The sequence below is a fragment of the Brassica rapa genome, chromosome A04 (genome assembly GCF_000309985.2).
Source record: "Brassica rapa cultivar Chiifu-401-42 chromosome A04, CAAS_Brap_v3.01, whole genome shotgun sequence".
Classification (NCBI taxonomy): Eukaryota; Viridiplantae; Streptophyta; class Magnoliopsida; order Brassicales; family Brassicaceae; genus Brassica; species Brassica rapa.
The window spans coordinates 14,523,616-14,549,138 of record NC_024798.2 but is presented as its reverse complement, the minus strand read 5'-3'; the positions used below and the strand labels follow the sequence as shown (position 1 = coordinate 14,549,138).

General features: G+C 36.1%; 5 protein-coding genes across 8 annotated transcripts; 4 read left to right on the top strand and 1 right to left on the bottom strand.

Annotated features, from left to right (window-relative positions):
* Positions 1-2,278, top strand: LOC103864721 (protein phosphatase 1 regulatory subunit 12A). 3 transcript variants are annotated; one of them, XM_033289556.1, is made up of 9 exons: positions 1-162; positions 271-557; positions 729-827; positions 976-1,076; positions 1,349-1,388; positions 1,464-1,523; positions 1,597-1,656; positions 1,733-1,811; positions 1,948-2,278. In XM_033289556.1, the coding sequence occupies exons 3-9, from the start codon at positions 735-737 to the stop codon at positions 2,016-2,018; spliced, it is 504 nt and encodes a 167-aa protein (XP_033145447.1). In that variant the 5' UTR covers positions 1-162; positions 271-557; positions 729-734; the 3' UTR covers positions 2,019-2,278. The 3 variants fall into 3 exon arrangements, with proteins under 3 accessions (XP_033145447.1, XP_009140731.1, XP_009140733.1); XM_009142483.3 differs by having other exon boundaries at positions 11-557; XM_009142485.3 differs by having other exon boundaries at positions 18-557; positions 1,606-1,656.
* A 473-nt stretch (positions 2,279-2,751) lies between these two features.
* On the bottom strand, positions 2,752-6,447 carry LOC103864719. 2 transcript variants are annotated; one of them, XM_033289555.1, is made up of 12 exons: positions 6,148-6,447; positions 5,929-6,034; positions 5,788-5,849; positions 5,372-5,422; positions 5,260-5,286; positions 5,065-5,169; positions 4,775-4,882; positions 4,546-4,617; positions 4,420-4,470; positions 4,172-4,234; positions 3,808-4,083; positions 2,752-3,739 (listed from the first exon to the last, which is right to left on the bottom strand). In XM_033289555.1, exons 2-12 carry the CDS (start codon positions 6,014-6,016, stop codon positions 3,023-3,025), a joined length of 1,620 nt encoding a protein of 539 aa, XP_033145446.1. In that variant the 5' UTR covers positions 6,017-6,034; positions 6,148-6,447; the 3' UTR covers positions 2,752-3,022. The 2 variants fall into 2 exon arrangements, with proteins under 2 accessions (XP_033145446.1, XP_009140730.1); XM_009142482.3 differs by having other exon boundaries at positions 6,175-6,443.
* A 3,759-nt stretch (positions 6,448-10,206) lies between these two features.
* Positions 10,207-13,137, top strand: LOC103864718 (IQ domain-containing protein IQM4). The gene is made up of 7 exons (XM_009142481.3): positions 10,207-10,570; positions 10,842-11,326; positions 11,453-11,633; positions 11,714-11,802; positions 11,900-11,987; positions 12,070-12,402; positions 12,482-13,137. Exons 2-7 carry the CDS (start codon positions 10,845-10,847, stop codon positions 12,881-12,883), a joined length of 1,575 nt encoding a protein of 524 aa, XP_009140729.1. The 5' UTR covers positions 10,207-10,570; positions 10,842-10,844; the 3' UTR covers positions 12,884-13,137.
* A 1,658-nt stretch (positions 13,138-14,795) lies between these two features.
* On the top strand, positions 14,796-17,421 carry LOC103864717 (protein IQ-DOMAIN 1). The gene is made up of 5 exons (XM_009142480.3): positions 14,796-15,782; positions 15,859-16,077; positions 16,203-16,430; positions 16,514-16,627; positions 16,699-17,421. Exons 1-5 carry the CDS (start codon positions 15,717-15,719, stop codon positions 17,263-17,265), a joined length of 1,194 nt encoding a protein of 397 aa, XP_009140728.2. The 5' UTR covers positions 14,796-15,716; the 3' UTR covers positions 17,266-17,421.
* Positions 17,422-18,202: 781 nt separating this feature from the next.
* On the top strand, positions 18,203-21,478 carry LOC103864716 (ATP-dependent zinc metalloprotease FTSH 4, mitochondrial). Its single transcript, XM_009142479.3, has 7 exons — positions 18,203-18,438; positions 18,647-18,722; positions 18,815-19,087; positions 19,167-19,403; positions 19,479-19,603; positions 19,674-20,150; positions 20,249-21,478. The coding sequence occupies exons 1-7, from the start codon at positions 18,412-18,414 to the stop codon at positions 21,179-21,181; spliced, it is 2,148 nt and encodes a 715-aa protein (XP_009140727.2). The 5' UTR covers positions 18,203-18,411; the 3' UTR covers positions 21,182-21,478.
* Positions 21,479-25,523: the final 4,045 nt, after the last annotated feature.

The following is a 25,523-nucleotide window of genomic DNA, read 5'->3' as shown; positions in this document are numbered from 1 at the left end:
TCTTCCTCCTGCATCCCATGAGAATACAAGTCAAGACGCTGCACACCCTGATTTTCTTCATCTTGCCATGGTCAAACGCTGATAGTCACACGTCCAAGTTCCACTAGGTCTCTGCATCACTCTTCCAGTTTGTTCCAACTTGTCACAACCAAGTTTCGATAGGTTATTTTTATTGATTGGTGTTGATACTTATTTTGCAAAGAATTATTATCTGTCCATTATTCTGACACAAAGTTTTTGAGTATAATATTTGTCCCCCTCTCTTAGTAGCTGTCTTAGTGGACTGCAAGGAGAAGCTCGACATTTCACCCTAATCTATTACCCAAATCTGCAAATTCAATAAATCATTGCATGCTTCTGCAATTTCCATCTGTATTTTGTATATTCACCTAATTAGGCCTATTTTGTAAGTATTGTAAACATACGGGGCCGAAAATATAATAACCAAAAAAGATTAAAGGGAAAGAAAATGTAGTTTGTTTTCTTTTATTTCCTTCTCTTGACTTCTCTAGATCGGTTCGTGTGCCCTGTCTGTCTCAGCTTCCCTCAACCATCAGGTTCGCTGATTCTCCGATTGTATTGTTTGATTTCATAGTTCAATTGTTCCTTTGCGATTTCATTTTAGTATCATATTTGTTTTGATTAAAATGAAGTATGTAATCTTGATTTTGGGAGAGGAATAATATGATTCACACAGGCAATAACTCATTTAAATGCATTCTTAACAGAGAAGAATGGGCCCTGGAGATAGTGAAGCAGTGGAATGCAAGTGTGGTATGCCTCTTTGCATCTGTGTTGTTGCTCCACCCAAAACCTCTAACCCTCAGGTAACTGAAATTTCAATGCATTGAGTTGGGCTTATGGAGTGTTGTTCTCTGTTCTTGATTTAAGTTAATGCGAGAGAGAGAGAGAGAGAGAGAGTTTTCTTGCTTACTCTTCTTATCTAATGTATGTTCCTCCCTTTTGGAACAACAGGCTACACGGGCTCCTCCTATGGCTCTTCCTCAGTCAGATCCCAAACCAAAGTCTGACACTTCAGCTAAAAGTAAAGGTTCCACTTCCAGCACCATTGCTAGGTCTGTTTGAAGAATTTACTTATAGTATTCGTTACAAAGTTTTCACATAAAGATTACTCCATAAGCTTTAGAAACTTGTAAGTACATTTTTGCATATAGATTTTACTTGATTAGTTGAATCAAATATGAAACTGAGTTGCTCTTGCATTTCATATTTTTATGAGTGATTAGTTGTGTAGAAAACTTGCATCCGGTTGTTTCTAGGATTAGAACATTCTGTTAAACTGATTTTTCTATATCTTTCTAGTAATTAAAGCTGTTGAAATTCGCAGACCAGACAAGCCCCAAAAAGAGTATGAAGTCAGTGGGGAGGTAACTATTTACATCTCATTTTCATGAGATAAATCATATTTTCCATCTCATCTAATTTGGTTGTAAAAAAAAAAGGGATTAAGAGAAGCAATTAAGAATGGTGACACTGCTGGTGTGAAAAAGCTTCTGAATGAGGTAACACTCATTGTCCAATTCAGGAACTGTGTGATATATAACTCACAAATAAAGAGAGACTAAAAACTATTAGAAATTTCAGGGTGTGGACGCAAATTACCATGACAAGCAGGGAATGTCAGTGCTTCACCTGGTAATCTTCCCGCTCCTCTCTCTCTCTCTTTGCCACTTCTTTGCGTGGGTAGTTAAATAATCCTTTGCTTCCACAGGCTGTTCTATTCAACCAAACTGAAATTGCGTTGATGTTAATGGAACATGGAGCAAGCCTTGACTACAAAAATGCACAAGGTACCTCTTATGTGACACACGCTTGCCTTCATGACATGATAAACCATTTTGACTAGAGCATTTTTCTTTCCTTCCACATGGGAACAACTGCTTTTTGTTTTGCTCTAAGTATATTTAAATTGTTATCTGTCACCAGGAGAAACACCACTAGATTGTGCTCCTGCAACACTGCAATATAAGATGCGGGAAAAGATGAAGTCGACTTAGTATGAATTGAATTCAAGGCAGAGTTTCATATCTTTCCTCAAAAGTCTGTAAAGGGCAAATCAATGGTCATGGATTTGCTTGTAAGACATCAATATTGACATTCTCTGTGCAATTTCTCGTCTTGTGTGAACTTTGAAACGTCGGCTTCTTCCACTCTTGTAAGTCTATGTGTTATCCACTGGTTCATTGTTGTCAACAATTACAATATCGCATCATAACAGACAAACTCATCATCAATAGTTTTCAAGAAACAAGTGTAATCATAATGTAATTGGACAAATCTCAAACAAGTTAAGGTAGTACAGAACTTCAGGAACCATTATTTGAGATCCTAAAGGGGTTTAAGGTTTCAAGCAGCATTTTTGGGACATGTGTCCTCCTGTTTTGGTGAATAACCCGGAGGAATCTTGAAATATTTAGTTTATATTCTAAAGTTCAGCTACTGAATTTTTAAACAAGTACACTACTTTTTGGCACTCAATTACAAACATCACTTTTCTCCTGAATTTTAAGCAAGTACATGGTCACGCGCACCATTTATGCTACTTCACCAACTAGAATAATTCACAGTACTTATCCCATGCCCATGTATCTTACAATGGTTATGCATCATGCCAAGAGAGAACGCTAACAAATTTGGTTATACCACTCTTAATCACAAATACACATGCAAATGATTTGGCAAGGCTAAAAAGCATATGCTTAGAGCCTGTTTCTAATGGTGCACACTGGATACAATCCCATGTTACTTCATGCTTGATTTTTGGAAAATGGAAATTATATGTCAAAAACAAAAATCTTCAAAAATTCAGTCCAATATAACTATTCTTGTAATTCTACTGGCACCTTACTGGCACCTTCTTAAAAAGAGGCCAGATTCTTGCAAGATAACAAACCAAGATCAGCCAACGCAATCCACTGACTAATGAAAAATTAAATAGAAAACTCATTGATTGAGATTCGAAGAGAAAATCATAAGAACTTGGCTTATCAAATCTCCAAGGCTACTCCATCTGAAAGTAGAGAATATGCAAAGCCGAACTAGGGATCTCAGCGACCAAATCATTTTCATAAAACCAACGGTCAACGATGTTCCCAACAGGAGATTCCTTCGAATTCATATCCCATCTGTCTACAAGCTTGAACCCAAACTTAGACGCAGCTGACAAGAGAGAAGGCTCATCAACCCTTCTGAAAACATGGCAAAGAATCAACGCTGGCTTCTCCTCCTCAACCTCTCCCACTTTCCGCAACATCAACTCTTTTGCAGTTTCAAACAAAGGTATAATGGCTTCAGCAACATAGGTAACATCTGTCCCAATGATAACTTCGAATCCTCCACAAGAAGCTAAACCTTTAATGCCTTCTATATGCTCTTTGTTTCCCCATTCAAGTACACCTGTTTTCAGTTTCCCAAGTAGAGAAGATTCGAGATTCGTTGTGATGTTCTCTGTTAGTAGTGCAAGTGCCTTTGTGTCTGCATCGGTGGCTACTACAAGGTTAGCTGATCTGGCGGCTACCATGGAGCAAATCCCTGTGCAGCCACAACCCAGTTCCAACACCCGTTTTCCAGAAACAATGTTTGGGTTCCTGTCGAGAACAGAGGCCATGAACCGAGCTGACTCCCATAGCATCAACCCCGTGGATTTGCAAGTGTGTTGATATTCTTTGGACAAGAGTTTGATTTTGAAAGCAGAGTCCCTTAGCTTAAACTCGCTCATCTATGAAAAAGAGAGATGAACTTTATTAGTTTTGGACAAAATATGTGAAACCAATGAGATTACTTTACCTCATGAGTAGATGGGGAGGCTCCGAACATTTCCATTGCAAGACCATCGGATATGTCAATGTCGGTACTATCAACAACCTCTTTTCTTTCTTGCTCCTCAGATGGGTTTTTAGTGCCGTTTGATAGACGGAAAGTAGCTTGGACCCAGCGACGATTCATGACCAGTTCTCGCGAACGATTCTCAACTTGTTTGCAGCAAACGCCAATCTCTTCAACTTCAAAACCTTCTTTCCCAAACAGAGTTTCTAAGAACTCATTAGAGAAGTAGAATGCACGCTGCGTAGAGAGGTAAAAAATCATCACAGTTCTACCAAAAATAAATAATGCATACTTCAAAAGAGAGAAAGGAAAGAAAGAACTTTACAGTGCCATCGCCTCTGACATAAAAGTTGTCGCTGATCTTCTGATCTTTCCCAGAAAACCTTTCCTGTTAAAACATATACTGAAACACATAAAAAACTGATTGTTCTTCTCAAAGGGAAAGCCAGACTACAAATTTAATATTCTCTTGTAACATTACGTTCCAATGTTTATACAATTTATGATGTATTGATCAGTGTTTTTGCTGAATTTCAATAATACAACGATGGGAATAACTAAAAGGGATCAAACCTGAGCAAGATCACCAACAGCATAGTCACGGAAGAGTATACACCCATTTGGCTGAAAAAGAAAAGAACAACAAGATTGTAAAGGAAGGGCATCTTCTCTGGGGATTAGAACAAATTTGATTGATACCTTAAGTACTCTCTTGATGTTCTGCAATACGAAGGGCATCTTCTCTGGGGATACCGCAGATAAAACAAATATCTGCTCAAACACATGAGATGTAAATAGTTCATGATGAGAAAGGAAAAGGCTCTAAGAAACAAAAAAGATAGTCAATCAATTAAGATATCTATAAAGAGTATAAAATTCTAGCTAGTAAATAACACAGTAATATACTATATTTTTATTATGAAATTACCATGGTCACAATGTCAACAGAAGATGGAGAAATATGCTTGTCAAGGTCATCCCCGGTCAAGTCGGAAGCAAATGCACACACGCGCGTCTCTGTGTATTCTTCATGAGCCTGAAGTTAAATAACACTCTCTGATCAAGTTTCAACATATGCCAGTAAACAACAAAACTGTGAAGCATACGTCAAACCGTACACCATCTAATACGTTTAAAAGCTTACATCATAGACCTCACTAGCAAAGAGAAATCAATGAAGGAAAAGCAAAAACATAAAAACGAGGAATGAAGACCGACCTTGACCAAGTCAACAGCGCGTGGCGAAAAATCACATGCGTAAACAAATATGTGTGGATATGTAGCAATCAACGGAAAAATGGTGTTTCCAGCTCCACAGCCAACCTGCAAATCAAAACCAAAATTACACAGAATAATAGTTAATAAAAGCTACTTAGATTAGGAACAGTTTGAGGATCTGTGAATTGTGATTACCTCAAGAATGACCTTTCCTCCACTAGCCTGAAAAAAAAAAGAGAATAGCACAAACTCAGGACTAGAATAGGTAATGGAGAAAGATACCCGAAGAATTGGTTTCACTACTCACAGAAAAATAGCTATTCCACTCCTTGTCCAAATAGTGCCGGTCTTTAAAAAACTGATAAAGAAGAAGAGAATGTCATGTAAACGACAGTAATATAATTTGCACAGTGAGCTCACACTCGCGTTTCACAAAGCACCAAATTGCAGAAACTTTACACAAGATTAGCTCAAAACATACAAACAAAGCAATGCCCTCAAACATATCAATAATCACCAGTTTCAGAGCTTGAGAACCTTTAAATATCCACCACACATTCAAGAAACAAATGAATAAAGGGAAAATATATATGATCAAATATCCACCAAAATTAACCAATGTTGTAGTGTTATAGTACAAAACAATCTCTAGCTATTTAGTTCAGTTACATGTGAATTGAGATAGAAATGAACTATAAAAATAAAAATAAAAAAGGGGCTTACTCTATCTCCATGATGCTTGTAAAATATATCCCAATACTTTTTAGCATCTCTTTCATACTTGTCTGAGAGACAAGAAAACAGTTTAATACAAGGATCAATTGTAATTTGCAAAGTCAGCTAAAGAGTTAAGCTTTGAGAAACCTCGCCAAAAAGGGGAAACACCAGCTTTAGACGTCGGATAAATCTGCAGCTTTTGCTGCTCTTCTACGGTTTCAGTAGCAGAAGACATTATCTCACACACCGTAATCTTCATAAGACCAAAACAAATCAATGATTTTAGTTAATTGGATTGCAAATTTGGAGAATCCAAACAGACAGAGTAGAAGAAAAAAATCAATAGTTGAGAACTGTAAATTTTACGGAAATATAGTTAGCGATGAATCGGACCTGAATGGTAATCTCCGACGGCGCACGGAGACGGAGTAGAAAAGATGCGATGGCGAGAAGGCGGAGAGATGCACAACGAGAAACGGAAGCACTTTTCTTTTTTCTTACAGTTTTTTCAGTTATTGCATTTTGGCCCCTATTTTTAACATTTTCCAAATATGAAACCACTCATTTGTCTTTGGTAGAGTTGCACCTCCTACCGTATGATGTGCAACTTCGTTATTTATTCAAAATTGATTTTCTAAAATGGAATTGAGTTTTACTACTATTCTATTTTACGATTAATAAATAAAAATATAATAAGGAATATGATTATTTCATTTTTTGGGTAAATCCACTTATTATTTCATTTTTCATTTTTTTTTTGCTAAAACAACTTATTATTTCATTTTTGAATAGAAAATAAAAGTAACAAACAGATTTTTTTTTCTTCTTTTTAGAAGTAAGGTACATAGTTCATTACAAAGCCATAAGTTATCAAAACTTTGAAGACAAAAGCCAGGAGAAATACTAAATCATCTAGAAGACATTAAAGACGTCATATCATGCACCAACATTCAGTAAATCAGGCAAATCTACTCTAGCTCATATTTATCTTATTTGAAATATTTTCCATTCAACATCCAATTTTTCATAATTAGTTCATGAGTGATATCAGCATCTATCAAGCCACCAAAAAGATTTTTTCCAGGAAACTACCTTTTTTTTAGCAACTCCAGGAAATTACATATCTCCTAAAAATGTCCAGGTTCAAGAAGATTCAAGTTTCTTTTTTTTTGGCTCAAGCACAAAGCAAGTTTGACTGATAACTGTTTATTTTATATTTTTCATTTCCATGAACTTTATTTAATAATAAGTAACTAAATTATGTAAAAAAGCAAGTATTTGATAAATTTTAATAAACAAAGAATAATATTTCATTTATTGAAATAAGTATAAGATTTTAGGGAAAATTGTTTTTTTAGAGCAAAAAAATGGTAACTATGTCCCTTTATACTAATCTATACTACTTTATGTCCCATTAGACTAATTTTTTTTCAAAATGGCAGTAATGCCCTTAAAATTGTAATTTTTTATTTCTTTTTCATTTTTTTTTATTTTTTTGTTCCTTTTTCGTTTTTTTATTTTTTAAAAAAAAATCGATTTTTTTTTTCAAAATATAAAAGTGAATATTCTCAAATATTTTGTTTCCATAGTTTTAGGAACTGATTTCTTATCCGTAGAATACAACTAATATATAGAAATCGGTTTCTACAGTTTTTTAGAATTATAGTAATGTTTAGAGTTTGATTTCTACATGTTTTAGATTTATAGTAAATCTGTATAAGTCGGTTTCTACGTGTTTTAGATTTATATTAATGTGTAGATTTTGATTTCTAAAGATTTTAGAACGATAGGTTAAGCGCGGAATGTGTATTCTAAATATTTTTAGAATACTCCTATTTACGTAGATCACGTATTCTAAACATTGTAGATTCAATGAAAAAAGTGGATTTCGTTTTCTACTTCGTAGAATGTCATTTCTACTTTATTTAGAACATAATATGAAATTTATAATTTTAACTTTTTTATAATTAGAAAAATATCACTAAGTTCATATAGGTATTTTATCAAAAGTTACAATTTTTCCAAAATTTTTTTGTTTGTAAAACTATTTATTTAATTTATTTTCAAAAATATTAAAGGGTGTTATAGGAAAATATGACACAAAATATAGATTAGTCTAAAGAGACATAGTTACCATTTTTTTGCTCTAAAAAAACAGTTTTCCCAAGATTTTAAAGTAGTATATGTGTTATTTAATGTTTACTCAACCCCTAAAGGCTAAAAGCTAGGTAATCCAAATATTATTATACATAACTAGGTCTTTATCCGCGCTACGCGCGGATAGTATTTTGATTTTTTTTTCATATTTTTGTACTATTATATCAGTTGTTTAGTTTTATAAAATGTTATGTTTTTACTGTAAATTTGGAATTAAATATCTAATTTTTCCTTACTGTAAAGTAAGTTAATTTTTTTGAATCTTACCACAACACATTATACACGAAGAGAATATAGTTGGTCTTTATATTCTTATTTGGTGTAATACTGAAAATTTTGATGGTTTGTTTAAATATTTTTTTTAAATTATATATTTTAGGATTGATTTTCGTGACTATATTCTATAATTGTCTAAAAAAATTGTTTGTCCCATATAGACATCCACATAAATATGGACTTCTGATAAATTTGTTCATTGGGATATTTAGTTTCACTTTCAACTTTATTCTCTTTTTTGGCACCCTCACGCTAGCTTGTGGGGCTAGCCAACTTGGTGCAAAAGGGTTTACAAAAGATGATCGAGATGCGCGTGATCGGACACCTTTTGCTAGGCTATTCGTACGGAATTTTAAAGATCTAGGAATATAGGCAATAGAAAGTTCAGAAAATTCTTTGGATACAGCTTGTATTTCGTCGAGCTCCGAGTCCAATGCAGGCTAATCTTCCTCCTTTTGAATGAGTATAACCAGTTGTTCACAGTCGATTGAAAGACCATCTCTCTGTGTCCAAACTTCAGTATCACTTGCATTGCTCATAGTAAACCTTCAGCTTTTGCAGTGGTGATTTGGTGCGTGTATATTGGCCCTTGCTCCAAACAGCATTAGAAAGTCACCATCCATTAACACAAAGCCAAGTCCAGATATGTCTCTTTCATTTATCCAGGATGTCTAGCAGGAGCGTTTCTTTACGGAGGAACAGTTGTGTCCGTTACCTCAACTCCCATATCAATCTCCATAATCTCGTCTATACGTTGGGCTATCCTCCAACACTCTGCTTCAATTTTATTCGCTAATGGGAAAGATATAATTCCTACGACACTATTAATGATTTTTTTTTTGTAACACCGATACACAAACTTATGTTTTATTTAACAAAACTCTTATTTTAATTTTGTATTAAAGAATCAATCATATTTTATATTATCCATAATTTTAGTAAATTTGCTTATTTGTCATGTTTTTATTAGGCTTTAGCTAAATTATTGATTTATTATTTATTTTTAGCTAAGTCACTAATTTATTAATTTAAAAATACCCTTAATTAATATATATATATATATATATATTAAAAATGAATTTTATTTTAATACTATTAAATTTCTATTTTATATTAAAATTTAGTTAGTTTTTCTTATTTGTCATATTTTATTAGGTTTTAGACTTTTAGATAGGTTATTGATTTATTATTAATTTCTAACTGATTCGCTAATGTGTTAATTAAAACAATACCCTTAATGAATTTTATATATAATTAAAAATGAATTTTATTTTAATCATATAAAATTTATATGTTATATTAATTTTAAATATTTGATTCTAAAATAATATATTAAAATTATAAAAAAAATTTAAAAATAAGATAATTCTTATATATATTTTGTTGCTATCTGAAAATAATATTTTTATTATAAAAGTTAAAAAAGATACAAAAAATTATAATTAAATATTATTCAAGAAAAAATATTTATATAAATATATTTTCTAAACTATTTCTAAGATATGAGTATTTTAAAAAATTTAACACGGGATGTTTAGAATACGGGATTATGCTTATAAGAGAGTGGCTCGGGAGTGGGCTAGGAGATGGGTCTAATGGGGTGCGAGTTGTTGATTTTTTTTTTTAATTGCAAGCCCACTTCGTGATGACCTGACATATTGATTGGTCCTGAATATTTGTGCACATGTGGATAGGCTTAGGAAGCAATGATTTAGCTTCTTTTATATAGTAGGATTTCTGCGTTGATATAGATTTTATTGCCAATTCAGATAAGATTTGATAGAAACTACTAAATCCAGAAAAAGTAAACTGTAGACTAATAAATTGTCCTTTTCTTTTTCTTGGTCAAAATAAATTGTCCTTTTCTAAATAATAAATTCGGCGAAGCTACCATTGAATTACCCTGCGTCCCCTGTGGGTTCCCCTGTGTGGCCTCCTACTCCGTTTTCTATCATGTTTTTGTTATTTTGTTACGGAAAAGTAACAATACAATGGGTTAACAAACAAAATGAAATCTTCGTTCCTACAATATGATTTTAAAACTAATATGTTTTTCAGACGCACCATCTTTGAATCTTCTTCACTATAAGCTTTTTCTCATATTCAACAATTTGTAAAACAAAGACTCTACTTTTAGTCTTTTTTACCCCATTTAATACTCGTCAACTAACTACACACACTACTACGCATATCCAACTGCGTATATATAGAGCTATTACTCTTCTACTTGGAAGTCGTATTCATTTTGTTTTCTCTAGAGACTAGAGTAGAAGACAGAGAGAGAGAACTTGACTTTTTATTAGTCTTCTTTTGTAACGAGTTTTCTTGTTCTTGGTGTATCTCTGCAATTCTTGAGGTACGTTAAATATCCTGATTATTAAAATTAATGTTTGCATCTTGCTTTGTCCATAGTGTTTGGATTTTTCTTAGTAAGTTCGTTGGAATGTCCGGATAAGATGATTTTATTTATCTCTATCGCCGGCACCAATAATTGAGTTGGTGATGATATTAGTGACCTCAGTAAAAAAAATAATATATTAATGAAAGTTGTTGTTGGTTGATTACTTTAGAGAAAGATTCGTTTGTCAACGTTTGATATTGATCTTGATTCGACTGCGTGCGTGCAGGTAATGGGGCTTTCTCTTTCACTTCTCGTGTCTGCGTGTAAAGAAGTTTTGTCAAACCAGTTCTTCAGTTTCAAGAACCCCGTCGAGAGTTTTCTTGGAGTCAGATCCTTCGGCTTGACATCAAGAACCAACAGTTTCAAGAGTGAGGCGCCGGAAAACTCTCCAAAGGCCGCCGGTATGGAGAGGTCACTGAGCTTCAACAGCTGGGAGATTCCAACAGAAGCCAAGACTGAGCCAACGACGAACCAGGCAGATGATCAAGTTGTCGACGTGAAGAAGCCTAAACGCAACAGTTTGAACGGACGAACCTGCGAGAGAATCCAAATAACGAAGCCCACGATTACTCCCCCTGAGCCTTTTGTGTTCTTCTCCCCAAGACCGCTCGCCGAGCTTGACGCAGCTGCAACTACGTTACAGAAGGTGTACAAGAGTTACCGGACGAGAAGGAACCTAGCGGATTGCGCGGTTGTGGTTGAGGAGCTCTGGTGAGTCATTTGAGTTTAGAAATATTCTATCTGCATTATTTAGTAAGAATATTTGTTTTTTATCTTAGCTTCAGTTAATAATGCGTTTCAAGTTGTTGATTTTTTTTTTTTTAAATGTTTAAATAGGTGGAAGACTCTGGATTCTGCAGCTCTGAAACTGAGCTCGGTTTCCTTCTTTGAAGAGGAGAAACATGAAACAGCTGTTTCGAAGTGGGCACGAGCTAGAACACGAGCTGCTAAGGTTGGAAAAGGCTTGTCAAAAGATGAAAAAGCTCAGAAGTTAGCTCTTCAGCATTGGCTTGAAGCTGTAAGTCTCTACAAAAATATCTCTCGAAATGACACAAATCTTTAACCTTCTCTGGATTTAATCTAAAGTTGTGTTTACAGATTGACCCACGCCACCGTTATGGACACAACTTGCACTTCTATTACGATGTCTGGTCAGCAAGCATGAGTGCACAACCATTCTTCTACTGGTCAGTCCTAGGCTTTATAACACACTCTTTTTTTTTTATCTCTTTCTATAGTTATGGATATGTTCTAAACTATGTTTCCTATTACTTGAAACTAAAGGTTGGACGTTGGCGATGGAAAAGACGTGAATCTTGAACACCACCCAAGAAATGTTCTACAAAAACAATGCATTAAATATCTCGGACCTGTGAGTTCTTTTTTTCTTTCTCCTACAACTAAAAGTACTCCAGCATACCTACTTTTTATCTAACTCATTCGTCAACTTGCAGATGGAGAGAGAAGCATACGAGGTGATAGTAGAGGATGGGAGACTAATGTACAAACAGAACATGACTCTGATCAGTTCAACAGAAGAATCCAAGACGATCTTCGTACTTAGCACCACGAAAACCTTGTACGTAGGCCAGAAGAAGAAAGGCGTTTTCCAACACTCTAGTTTCTTATCTGGCGGCGCCACAACCGCTGCAGGCAGATTGGTCGCCCGCGACGGTGTTCTCGAGGCTATATGGCCGTACAGTGGACACTACCTACCAACAGAAGACAACTTCAAGGAGTTCATAAGTTTCCTGGAAGAGAACAATGTTGATCTCACCAATGTTAAGGTAAGGAAAACAAAATTTCTATCACATAATAAATGCTAAAATCTTAAGAATGATCACTAAGCTATAAATCTGAATGTAGAGGTGCACTGTGAACGAGGAATATTCGTCATTCAAATACGAAGAAGAAACAAAAGAAGAGGAAGCAGAGAATAATAAACCTGTAGAAACCAACATTACAGAGGACAAAGAAGAAGAAGAGAAAGAGACGCAAAGACCGGTGTTCGAGCTGTCGAAGAGGCTATCTTGCAAATGGAACAGTGGAGTTGGTCCAAGAATTGGGTGTGTTAGAGATTATCCCATGGAGCTGCAGTCACAAGCATTTGAACAAGTCAGCTTGTCTCCTCGGATTTCGCCTGCTTCTGCACGTTTCCCCTCACCATACGGTCCAATTCCTTCACCAAGGCCTAGTCCTAGAGTAAGACTCTCTCCACGCTTAGCATACATGGGAATACCAAGCCCTAGAGTTCAGGTGAACTGCTAGGCTTTTGCTGTTAAATTGGTTCCACAATAAACGAGTCTTAAGGTGTGAGAAAAGGCTTTATTAATTCTCACATCCTTTGTTCTTTAATTCATGTCAAATAAAAGTTTATTTCTTCTTAGCTCCCATTTTGTATTTGTAGTGGATCCTTGGTTTGCTAAATCCGCAAGGCTGTAAATTGAAGTTCTTATTAGTAGAACTTTGTGTAATCTTTGACCTGAAGACTGAATTTATTATTTAAGAATGTTGATTAATAAGTTGACTCTCAACAGCTTTTTGTTTGATAAAGAGAATCTTCAGTGTTCCATCTGAGAAAATGATCAAATAACTAAACTGTTACATATATCCCAAAGTTTTGTTGTTTGAATATTAACAATAAAGATGTGAATCCATCAGTACATCCACCACCTGACGTGGACTTTTAATCTCTTTAATCGTCTTTGGTTCATGTTCTGGTCTAACTTCAATGTTGATGGCTGATTTAGGATTTAGGCTTTTCTTAAGTTGTTAGTAAGGTGTGACAACTATCTCAATCTTCTTCTAATCTTATATATTAAAACAGAAGTCACAACCTTGATTCATGTGTGATTTTTTTAAAAATGGACCTAATGGACCTATTCATAGAAATTCATATTATATTTTAATTCAAACTAATAATAAATATAATTTTTAAAATATTTTAATCATAGTATCTTTTGATATCTTTTCATTTTAAATATAAATATATTTATTTTAAAATTCTAACAAATCTGTTTAAAAAGATTTTTACAAGATCTTCATTTTCGAAATTATATTTAAATATTTTCACTAATTTCGAAATTAGTTTAAAATATTATTATACATTAATATATTCAGTTATATAAAATGAAAAATAAAAAAATCTATAATATTTTAGTTATTATATAATCATAATCAATCATATTAAACTAAAATTATTATATTGAGCTAAATATAATAAAATTGTATTAAATTTATATATTTATATATTATATTTTCGTAATTATAATATTTATGTTCAAAAATAAAATTTAATATGTTGGTAAGATGGGTTAACATTATCAAACTATATAATACATGTATAAAAATTAACATGTATTTCTTTAAAGTTAATAATATAAAATCTTTGTAACTACTTTAATCATAATATATTTTCATTTTAAATATAATATATATTTATTTATTATATTTTAAAAATTCTAATAAATCTGTGTAATATTTAAACAATAACTTAATGTATTTTAAGTTATCGTTTAGAAATGAAAATAAATAAATTATATCCTATTTTGTCTACTTTTATAGTCATGCTTATGTTAAAATATAATTATTATACTAAAATAAATATGATAAAATTATATTCAATTGATAAATTTATAAATTTTATTTTCATAAATATAAACTATTTATTTAAAATATAATATGATGATAGAACGACTTAAAATTAACAAACTATATAATACATGTCTAAAAATTAACATATCTTACACTTTCATATATACAATAATAAATTATCTAAAATGAATAAGCATAAAAATATTGGTAAAAAGAAATCCAGTTTTGAAATATGGGTCAGAATTTAGCATAAATTAAATACAAAATATTTTTTAAATATATTTTTTCATGAATATATTAATTTGCTTAATAACTAAATACAAATACAATAAGATAAGTATATAATAAGAAGTGGCAAATACATAAGGTTTAAACAATTAATTAATTATAACATGTAAATTATAAAATTATTGTATTTGAAATAGTTATATAAATATTTAAGTATATGATTAACATTAAAAATATATACCACTTATGTTGTAAAACAATAATTTATGTATAGAAAAGTGAAAACAAACACCCGTGCGGTTGCACGGGTCAAAATCTAGTATTGGTTTATTCTTGCAAAATTTTCTAATGTTAGTTTTTTTGGTCAAAAAGAGGTGATTTTCTTATGCAAAATAGAAAAAAAGATAAAAATGAATAAATTTTAGATAAGATTTCAAAATTTATTAGGAGAAAACAGTAGTTAATGACATAAATCATAATATTACTAGAATAATTCACCTTTCAACTTTGCTTTTGTTATATATCTAATTAGACACTCTATCTATCTTTTCCATCTAATTAACTAAAAAATATGCAGTATTTACACTAAAAATGCAGTATTTTAAAACAATTTCTTATGTGATAAACTAGGGTGTCAGTCTTGTTCATTTTACTCAAGTTCTAGTTAAATGCGTCATATGATTCATACAAATCACAAAATCCAAAAGGGCATTGCTTTTGAAAGAGAATGTGTTTTTCTTTACAATAGAAGATAATGTGTTCAAATCTGATTGGGACATTTTTGGGAGTTTAAATTTCGAATCCAATGATACAACAATAATAGCAATAAAACAAAACAGGGCATTACATGAGTCATGAGTCTTGTAGAAAAGAAAGAAGAATAAAAAGCCTAATCTATAAATAAATGAATACTATATATTATATATATATTGTGCCTTTTTATGGTATTTTTCTAATGCATGCAACTCTGGAGAAGGTACATAAGTGTGAAACACAATCAGAGACAAAAGCCTAAAGAGTCGAGCATACTTTAATTTTTAAAAATTAATAAACCTTTTCTCTTGTCCATTTTTGAAGTTTGTTCAAATTTCAAAAACGTCTCTTTAACCCACCACTCCCTCCATTACCACCACAAGCTCACGTTCTCCAATACACTCACTCTCTCTCTCTCTCTATCCCTCTCAGACTTTCTACTAAAAACCTGAAAAAATAAATCTCAGGTGTTGTTGTTTGTCTACGAATTCGAGCCAAAACCTTTTTTTGCAATCTACGACTATAGATGGGTGCTTCAGGAAAATGGGTTAAGTCAATCATGGGTCTCAAGAAGCCAGAGAAAAGTGAATCTGTAAGAAAGAGCTTAATTAACTGTTAGTTTTCCTCTCATAGAAAAGCTTAATTAAGAATATTTTGTTTGTTTACAGGAAAAGGGTAGTAGTGGAAAAAACAAGAAGTGGAAGCTATGGAGGAGTCCTTCAGGGGATTTAGCCTCGTCTTGGAAGGGAATCCGACACGGGCGGTCTGATTCGGTTTCTTATTCTGCAGCTGTTGCAACTGTGCTCAGGGCTCCTCCTAAAGACTTCAAAGCCGTTAGAGAAGAATGGGCTGCTATCAGAATCCAAACCGCTTTTCGTGGTTTCTTGGTGAGTTCAAAGCTTTGTGTTTATTAGAAATGATTTTTTTTTTTAATTTGAATGTTTAATTAAATGTTACTGAGAGAACAATTAATTTTTGAGACTTTAGGATTTGATTTTGTTTGTTTTATCAGGCGAGAAGAGCGTTGAGGGCGTTGAAAGGGATAGTGAGGCTACAAGCTTTGGTGAGAGGGAGGCAAGTGAGGAAACAAGCGGCTGTGACTCTAAGGTGCATGCAAGCCTTGGTTCGAGTTCAGGCACGTGTTAGAGCTCGTCGCGTGAGGATGACTGTACAAGGACAAGCTGTTCAAAAGCTTTTAGATGAACACAGAAGCAAATCTGATCTCTTGAAAGAAGTCGAGGTCTTTGACTCTTTTTCATCCTTTTTTTTTTTTGAAAAAAAATGTTTAATTTGTTGTTTTTGAATTTGATAATACTCTCTCAGGAAGGTTGGTGCGATAGGAAAGGAACGGTCGATGATATAAAGACAAAGCTGCAGCAGAGACAAGATGGTGCTTTTAAGAGAGAACGCGCTTTGGCTTATGCTCTTGCTCAAAAGGTAACTAACTCTTTCAACTTTATTCATCTCATTTTTATGAATTTGAATTTTTGATTTTTTTTTTGTTGCAGCAATGGAGGTCGATTCCTAGCTCAAACCTTAAGACAAACAGTTCAATCTCCTATCTGAAAAGTCAAGAGTTTGATAAGAATAGTTGGGGGTGGAGTTGGTTGGAGCGTTGGATGGCTGCTCGGCCATGGGAGACTCGACTTATGGACGCTACGGAGGCAGCCACGCCTCCTACTAAACACTTGAAGTCACCTGAGGTTGTTAAAGTTCGAAGAAACAATGTGACAACTCGGGTATCTGCGAAACCTCCTCCTCATATGTCATCATCGAGTTCTGGTTATGACTTTAATGTTAGTCCCGGTTCAACCACACCTGCTTCTGTAACCACTGGACTTGTTTCAGACAACTCTAGCAAGAACAAGCCGAGTTACATGAGTATGACTGAATCAACAAAGGCTAAGAGGAGGACTAACCATGTTATGAGGCAGTCCATGGATGAGTTTCAGTTTATGAACAACTCTGGATTGTTCACCGGGGACTTGAAGAGCAGCAGCCCTGTCTCCTCGGATCCTCCTTCCTATGTTACTAATTTCTCCAAACCTTTTGGTGTTTCTACACGAAGAGGTTAAATTGTTTGAGGAAAAGTTTCAACAGCTTGTTGTTGTCTTTTGTGTTGTGAGATAGTGTGCGTGTGTGTATGTTAATTCCTTCTTTCTTTCTCTTAAAACTACATTGGAGTTTTTGGTTACCATGAATTTAAATATTAAATTGATGTTTTCCTCTTAGTTTTTAAACATGAAACTCTCAGTTTTTATAATCAGTAATGTCAAGACAATAGGCTATGATTGTTTAGGACTTTGAATGCCAACACTTTTAAACTAATGAGTTCACAAAAATATTTAATGTGGATTTTATGGTTGTGGTTTTAGAAAGAAAAAAAAACTAAAAACCACAAATTCTAGCTTTTATAAAAAAGCAAAGAAACATGAAGGAAAAACCAGAAGTTGAGGCTTTGAATGTTTTTAAGGACTTTGAGAGATTTAGATCATTATGAAGTCCTTAAAAACTTTGAAAGTCAAATCTCCAATCACAACATTAGAGCATGAGCAGCAGCCAACTGATGATTCCCGATTTCCAATGTTTTTTTTTTATTATTATTTTTTTTTTTTCATTTGACTTTAAAAAAAAAATATATATATATGTGTATATATATAAACGAACCTATCGCGGATTGCCACGTGTTGTGGGACCCGCGGAACAGTAACGAGACGGTATCACTCCGGCGAACCCGCACAAACTGGGTTCATTAAAATCTGATTATTTTAATATATTTTCTTCTCGAAAATCGTGTGGACTTGATACTTCAATGCGGATGGTCTTAGAATCATTTGATGGCTCTGAGCTTAACACACCAATCTAGAAGCTGAGAATTACACCATAAATCAAGCTTGAAGTGGTTCTCTATTTCAGGGGAATGTCTGAAAATGTAGTTACGGTAGAGATAAGCTCTTGCAACACATAAAGCCCTACCAAACACTTGTCAACCCAAGAGCTTTTAAGCATTTAAGCCAGTGTGGGCCGAAAGGAAAAGCCCACTAAATTTATATCACTTGTGTCATTTACCAAACTTCTCCTCTCACGTGTATCTGTCCGGTTTCAAGACTAAAAAAATTGGTTTTTTATTTCCGAACCTAAGAAAAGAGGTTCGTGTTCGATTTCCAAACATTCAATCACAACCAAGGTCGGGAAAAGGAGATTGATTGATTGATCGATCGATGGCTTGGAGGCGCATCATCACCAAGGTTCTTTTGGTTTTCCTCTCTTTTTTGGATTTGGTCAATTTTAGATCGGTTGTGTAACGGAGAAGCTGATGATCTTTTTGCAAACCCTAGAGCCCTTCGAAAACTTTCGTTGATGTGATTTGAAATTTAACCAAGAAAATGTCGAAAAGTGTAGTCTTGAGAACACATAAAGCAAAATCAGTTTCATCTTATTAATTATCTGTGACAGGTTTCGAGCCATGAACGGGAATTGAAAAGCTTACTTGTTAGAGCTTACCCTTCTCTTCCTAGAAGAGTTATTGGAGGTTTATTTTTCTTTTACTCAGCTTTTTTTTCTATTTTTCCAGAAGCATATATTGATATGTTAAATGTTTTTTTTTTTGTTTTGTTTATGTAGCTGCAGCAGGTGGTGGTGGTGGTGGAGCTTCTTCAAGGTTTCAATCGAGCTATGTTGGTAGCTTTGCTCGGAGAGTGCGTGAAAGAGATGAGTTTAACGAGGTTGCGCAACTCAGAGAACTGTTCCGCAGAAACGATCCTGAAGCAGTGATCAGAATATTCGAGAGCAGCCCTTCTATGCATTCCAATCCCTCTGCGCTCACCGAGTATATCAAGGCCTTGGTCAAAGTTGATAGGCTTGATAACAGTGAGCTCGTCCGAACATTGCAAAGAGGTGTGTGTATGCACTCTCTAAAGGACCCTAAGTTTCATATTGATTTCAATAACTAAAAGTTTAATGTTTTGTCTCTTAGGTATTGCTGGTGCTTCTCAGGAGCAAGAGAGTTTTGGAGACATTGCAGCATTTAGAAACTTAGGAAAAGGAACAAAAGATGGTGTTCTTGGAACTGCTGCTGCACCGATTCATACCATATCCACTGAAAGGAGTAGCTTCAAAGAACAGCTATGGAGTACTTTCCGGACTATTGCTGTTGGTTTCTTGCTTATTTCTGGTGCTGGAGCACTTATCGAGGATCGAGGAATTGGCAAAGGTATTCATTTCTCTGACACAGTATCTGTTTTGGATGATTTTTTTCTCTAATTTAGCTGCGGTTTACATATGTTAGGACTCGGTTTGCATGAAGAAGTCCAACCTAGTATGGACTCGAACACCAAATTCGCCGATGTAAAGGGTGTTGATGAAGCAAAAGCTGAGCTAGAGGAGATTGTGCATTATCTCCGCGACCCCAAGGTTAATTTTCACACCTCTTCTTACTAATAAATATTCCAATGAAGTAACCATATCTCTCCTTTTATTACAGAGATTCACTCGTTTGGGAGGAAAGCTTCCTAAGGGAGTCCTGCTCGTTGGTCCTCCCGGCACAGGGAAGACAATGCTAGCAAGAGCCATCGCCGGAGAAGCTGGAGTGCCTTTCTTCTCCTGCAGTGGCAGCGAGTTTGAAGAGATGTTCGTTGGAGTCGGAGCCAGAAGAGTCAGAGATCTTTTCGCCGCTGGAAAGAAGTGCTCCCCTTGTATCATATTCATCGACGAGATTGATGCTATTGGAGGAAGCCGTAACCCCAAGGACCAGCAGTACATGAAGATGACGTTGAACCAGCTTCTCGTCGAGCTGGATGGGTTTAAACAGAACGAAGGGATCATTGTCGTCGCTGCAACAAACTTCCCTGAGTCGTTGGATAAGGCATTGGTTAGACCTGGGAGGTTCGATCGCCATATTGTTGTGCCTAACCCTGATGTTGAAGGTCGTCGCCAGATTCTTGAGTCTCACATGTCAAAGGTAAACTTTAGATTATAATGGCCAAGCCAATGAAACATTCAATTTTTTTTTAAATAAAAGTTCTTAAGAAATGTTTATGGCTCTTGTGTGTGTTTCAGGTACTTAAGGCTGAAGATGTTGATTTAATGATCATAGCAAGAGGAACACCTGGATTCTCCGGAGCTGACTTGGCCAATCTGGTCAACGTGGCTGCTCTGAAAGCTGCAATGGACGGTGCAAAAGACGTGACGATGTCTGACCTCGAGTTCGCCAAAGACAGAATCATGATGGGAAGCGAGAGAAAATCCGCAGTTATATCCGAGGAGTCGAGAAAACTGACCGCCTTCCACGAAGGCGGCCACGCCCTCGTGGCCATCCACACGGAAGGTGCTCTTCCAGTCCACAAAGCAACCATCGTGCCACGCGGTATGGCTCTCGGCATGGTCTCTCAGCTGCCGGATAAAGACGAGACCAGCATTTCTAGGAAACAGATGCTCGCTCGGCTCGATGTTTGCATGGGAGGAAGGGTCGCAGAAGAGTTGATTTTCGGGGAGAGCGAGGTGACTTCAGGGGCGTCTTCTGACCTCGAGCAGGCGACTAAGCTCGCACGAGCGATGGTTACTAAATTCGGCATGAGCAAAGAGGTTGGTCTCGTGGCGCATAACTATGATGACAATGGGAAGAGCATGAGCACGGAGACGAGGCTTCTCATCGAGAGGGAGGTGAAGCTTCTTTTGGAGAAGGCTTATAACAATGCGAGAAACATCCTCACGGTTTATAATAAAGAGCTGCATGCACTTGCGAACGCTTTGCTTCAGAACGAGACTATGTCTGGGAAGCAGATTAAAGAGTTGCTTGCGGATCTCAACTCTCCTCAGATTAAAAAGCGTCAAGAGGTTGCTGCGCAGCAGAGCCAGCCTGTTCCTCCTCCGTCAACTCCTAGCCCTGCTGCGTCTGCAGCCGCCGCGGCTGCAGCTGCTGCTTCTGCCGCCGCCTCGGCTGCTGCAACGGCCGCAACCAAAGGTAAAGACATGGCTCCTGTAGGGTCTTAAAAAAAATAAAGGTGTGTATGCTGGGGTTATTTTTACTGGGAATAAACTCTTTTATTTTGAGAGTATTTTAGAATCAGTGGAGGTTTGGCTGGTGAGAGATTAAGAATATTCAGTTTTTATTTTATCTTTAAAAATGTCTTTTATCTCACACGGAATCTCGCTACAAAATGGTCTTTTGTGTTTACTCTCTCGTTCGTTTGTCTTAATGTATTTGGAACCTTGTGGGATGCTTCTTAGAAGTTTGGCTCGAACAGTTTCAGGTAACAACATAACTCTAAAGAACATACTTTTGTGAGACTTGTGTTTGCTGAAACTCTGTTAATTGGTCTGTTCTCGATAACTTGTGTTTGCTGAAACAAACTAAGAAGTAATATCCTTTGGTATCCATTAACTGCTACTTCTTGTTCAAGGCCAGTCCTTGCAAGTATGGTGGTATAAGCAAAGCAAAAGCTAGCTTAGTGTAGTTTATATAATACAGGCATACAGATATAGTTCGAAGTTTGTGCTCTTGTTTTATTCTGTTTCATAGTGTCGGTGTTAGAGAAAGGTGTCTAAGATGAATAGTTCTGAGAGGGAGATTGCTCTACAAGTCTTATTGGAGGAAACAGCTACAACGGTATAAACAAAGGGCTGGAAAACTTTATTCGGGTAAAAGAGGAAGATAGTTAGATTTTGGCTATCATATTGAATCCATAGTTAAGGAAAACAAGGCACTACTAGACATATCAAAAAGTGTATTTAAACATTGGTCACTGAAGTTGACAAAAAAAAAACATTGGTCACTGTTGACGAATTATGAACACAACCACATGGGCCGTCTACGGATTGTGTGGAGCAGCAAGGTTCTGAATTTGCTATTATAAAGAAATTCAAATTATAAAGAAAGTCATTCCGGATGAGATTAAGAAGATAATGATAAATCACCGGGTCTGGATGGATACTTTTGTGAAGTTCAACAAATATGTTTGGGATACTATTGGCTCTGAAGTTGTTATAGCAGTGCAGTCCTTCGAAAAAGGATTCTTACCAAAAAGGTGTCAACACAACTCTACTTGCTCTAGTTCCGAAAAGGAAATAGGCAAAATCAATGAAGGACTATAAACCTATCTCATGAGGTAATGTAATCTACAAGGTTATATCAAAGATCATAGCAAATTGTTTGAAAATAATTTGCCAAAGTAAAAGAGGCTGCTCACTCTCCCCGGATCTGTTTCTTGTGGTTATGGACGTTCTGTCCAAGCTATTACTTGAATGAATCAACTAACATATAGAAATTATGTTACCACGCCCCCTTGTCGAAACATAGACTTTACAGACATATGATGGTTTTAGAACACCCTTGACGATTTCATCTCGTATGAAATGACACTCAATCTCTATATTCTTAGTCCTTTCATGAAACACCGGATTTGAACTAATATGAATTGCTGGTTGACTATCACAAAACAGTGTCATCGGTTCCTTGTGATTCACTCCAAGTTCCCGAAGTAAAGACTTTAATCCTAACAACTCCTTAGTGATGGCTCCCATAGCACGGTATTCGGCCTCTGCCGATGAGCAAGACACAGTGTCTTGTTTCTTGCTTTTCCACGCGATGGGAGAGGTTCCGGGTGAACTATCCAACCAGACAGAGAGCGCCAAGTAGTGTGACATCCTCCCCAATCAGAATCACACCAGCCAGTCAAGTGGAGAGATGACTTCGCATCCAGAAAAATACCTTGACCCAAAGTTCCCTTCAAGTATCGTACCACCTTCAATGCAGCAGTCCAATGATCTTCTTTAGGATCTTGCATAAATTGTGAAAGAATGTGTACAGCATACGTTAAGTCTGGTCTTGTCGCAGCAAGATAAATAAACCGGCCAACAAGTCTCCGATACCGTTCTGGCTCAGAAATTGTAGGACCATCAGCTCGACTAAGTTGATGATTTTGATCCATAGGGGCTCCAGCCGGTTTACAACCAAGCAATCCGACTTCAGTGACAATATCAGTAGCGTACTTACGCTGACATAAGTAGAAACCAGACGGGCTTCGAGCAACCTCTATACCCAGAAAGTATTTGAGAAGACCAAGATACTTCATGTGAAAGCAAGTCGAGAGATAGTCTTTTATGAGTTTGATATCCTTCGGAGTACTTCCTGATATAATCAGGTCATCCACATAAGCCAAGATGCGAATGGACACTCCTTGCTTGAAGTAAACAAACAAGGAATAATCAGACTTGGTTTGAGTAAACCCATACTTGAGAAGAGCATCTGTTAACTTGGCAAACCAACAACGAGGCGCCTGCTTCAAGCCATATAAAGATTTGCGAAGTTTACATACCAGATTCTTATCTGTAGAAGAAAAACCTTGAGGAATTTTCATGTATACTTCCTCGTGAAGATCCCCATGAAGAAACGCATTGTGAACATCCATCTGATGAATCTCATGACCCAACTTACACGCATAATCCAGAAATACTCTCACCGTAGTCATCTTCGCAACTGGTGAAAATGTGTCTGTATAGTCAACTCCATGTTTCTGGCGATTACCACAGACAACTAATCTCGACTTTGGTCGTTCAATACTTCCGTCCGATCGATACTTAATTGTATATATCCATTTGTTATCAAGTGGTTTCTTACCAGGTGGCAATGGCACCACATCCCACGTATGCTGACTCTCCAAAGCTGTAACTTCAGTACCCATAGAATCCTTCCATATCTTGTCAAGAATTGCTTCTTTAGACGATTTAGGAATATGATGAGATGATATCGCCACCAGGAAGCTGCGATGTTGGTCAGAAAATTTATGACTAGAGAGATAATCAGAGATAGGATAGACCGAACCTGAAGACAACTGAGGAGATGGTGAAGTAGTGGAGAGAGAGAGAGAAGAGTCAAGAGTAACCGTATTAACGACGAAGTCTCGCAATCTAGTGGAAGGAATTTTTGGACGATGTCCTCTTCCTAAAACCTCATCAACCTCAGTAGCCGGTGTATTTATTTCAACAGTCGGAGGAATCTCCTCGGGAACCTCCGCAGGAGCCATCGGTATATTCTCAGCTGCAGGTGCAGTATCCAGTACACCTTCCTCTGTTTCAGGTTGCACATCGTCGGATGTACCACTATCAGAGTCAGTGTCATCGAGAGTAGCCTCTTGTAGTTCAGACGCTGGCTCATGATTGTCAGATTTGTCAGAAGAAGCAGCCAATGGGAAGATATCTTCACAGAAAACAACGTCCCGCGACGTAAAGATACTCTGCGTTTCTGAATCAAGCAGTAACCAGCCTTTCTTTCCTACTGGATATCCAAGAAATATACACTTTCGACTTCTTGCCGCAAATTTATCTCCTTTGTGATTAATGTTATGAACATAGGCAAGACATCCAAAGACCCGAAGATGATTAAATGATGGAGTTCTCCCATACAGCTTTTCAAAAGGAGTCTTACCATCAAGAAGTTGAGAAGGAATCCGGTTCATGAGATAGACTGCAGTCTTCACACACTCGCCCCAATATTCAATAGAAAGATGAGCTTGAAATCGCAAGGTTCGAGCAATATTAAGTATGTGTCTGTGTTTACGCTCTACTCGGCCATTTTGTTGTGGTGTGTACACACAAGAAGTCTCATGATGAATTCCATTCTCTTGAAAAAATCAAGACAGACACACAAATTCTGTTCCATTATCACTTCGAATTGTCTTGACTTTCTTTGAGAACTGTGTGTTGACCAAAGCTATAAAATCCATGAGATGCCGTGAGACTGACGTCTTATCTTGCAAAAGGTAGACCCAGACAGCTCTAGAGTGATCATCAAGAATAGTTAAGAAGTATCGTGTGCGACACAAAGCCGTTGTACGATACGGACCCCATAGGTCGCAATGAATTAAATCAAATATTGCATTAGAATAAGTTGAACTTTCAGAAAAACATTGGCGAGTTTGTTTAGCTCTGAAGCAGACATCACAGTTTTTAAAAGAATCCTTATGACTACTAACACCAGGAAGCAAACTAACAATACGAGAAGATGGATGGCCTAAACGACGATGCCACAAGATGGAGTCTTCACCAACACTTGTATGCGACGACAGGATTGGCGCAGCACAGCAGAGCCGGTAAAGTCCCTCTCTCTCTCTTTCACCCATCCCAATCAGCGTCTTCGTATTGCGGTCCTGTAATAACAAGAGTTTGTCAGTAATCTGTCCGATCAAACCATTGTCAGTAACCAGTTGACCAAAAGATATTAAGTTTGTGTCAAATTCATCAACAAGAAAAACATTCTGAAGTATCAGATGTGGATTTAACCGAATGGTTCCTTGTTTAGAAGCAAGTGAGTTTGTTCCTGTAGGCAACCGTACAG

Excerpts from the sequence above, each read along its gene's own strand:
- LOC103864717 (XM_009142480.3), top strand. The coding sequence starts at position 15,717 with ATGGGTGCTTCAGGAAAATGGGTTAAGTCAATCATGGGTCTCAAGAAG. Across the intron at positions 15,783-15,858 it reads AGCCAGAGAAAAGTGAATCT|GAAAAGGGTAGTAGTGGAAA; the intron begins GTAAGAAAGAGC and ends GTTTGTTTACAG. Across the intron at positions 16,431-16,513 it reads ATCTCTTGAAAGAAGTCGAG|GAAGGTTGGTGCGATAGGAA; the intron begins GTCTTTGACTCT and ends ATACTCTCTCAG.
- LOC103864719 (XM_033289555.1), bottom strand. The coding sequence starts at position 6,016 with ATGTCTTCTGCTACTGAAACCGTAGAAGAGCAGCAAAAGCTGCAGATT. Across the intron at positions 4,883-5,064 it reads GCGCTGTTGACTTGGTCAAG|GCTCATGAAGAATACACAGA; the intron begins GTCGGTCTTCAT and ends ATTTAACTTCAG. Across the intron at positions 4,471-4,545 it reads ACATCAAGAGAGTACTTAAG|CCAAATGGGTGTATACTCTT; the intron begins GTATCAATCAAA and ends TTTCTTTTTCAG.
- LOC103864716 (XM_009142479.3), top strand. The coding sequence starts at position 18,412 with ATGGCTTGGAGGCGCATCATCACCAAG. Across the intron at positions 19,404-19,478 it reads GGATCGAGGAATTGGCAAAG|GACTCGGTTTGCATGAAGAA; the intron begins GTATTCATTTCT and ends TACATATGTTAG. Across the intron at positions 20,151-20,248 it reads TTGAGTCTCACATGTCAAAG|GTACTTAAGGCTGAAGATGT; the intron begins GTAAACTTTAGA and ends TGTGTGTTTCAG.
- LOC103864721 (XM_033289556.1), top strand. The coding sequence starts at position 735 with ATGGGCCCTGGAGATAGTGAAGCAGTGGAATGCAAGTGTGGTATGCCT. Across the intron at positions 1,077-1,348 it reads ACTTCCAGCACCATTGCTAG|ACCAGACAAGCCCCAAAAAG; the intron begins GTCTGTTTGAAG and ends TGAAATTCGCAG. Across the intron at positions 1,389-1,463 it reads AGTATGAAGTCAGTGGGGAG|GGATTAAGAGAAGCAATTAA; the intron begins GTAACTATTTAC and ends TAAAAAAAAAAG.
- LOC103864718 (XM_009142481.3), top strand. The coding sequence starts at position 10,845 with ATGGGGCTTTCTCTTTCACTTCTCGTGTCTGCGTGTAAAGAAGTTTTG. Across the intron at positions 11,634-11,713 it reads TTCAGCATTGGCTTGAAGCT|ATTGACCCACGCCACCGTTA; the intron begins GTAAGTCTCTAC and ends TTGTGTTTACAG. Across the intron at positions 11,988-12,069 it reads GCATTAAATATCTCGGACCT|ATGGAGAGAGAAGCATACGA; the intron begins GTGAGTTCTTTT and ends GTCAACTTGCAG.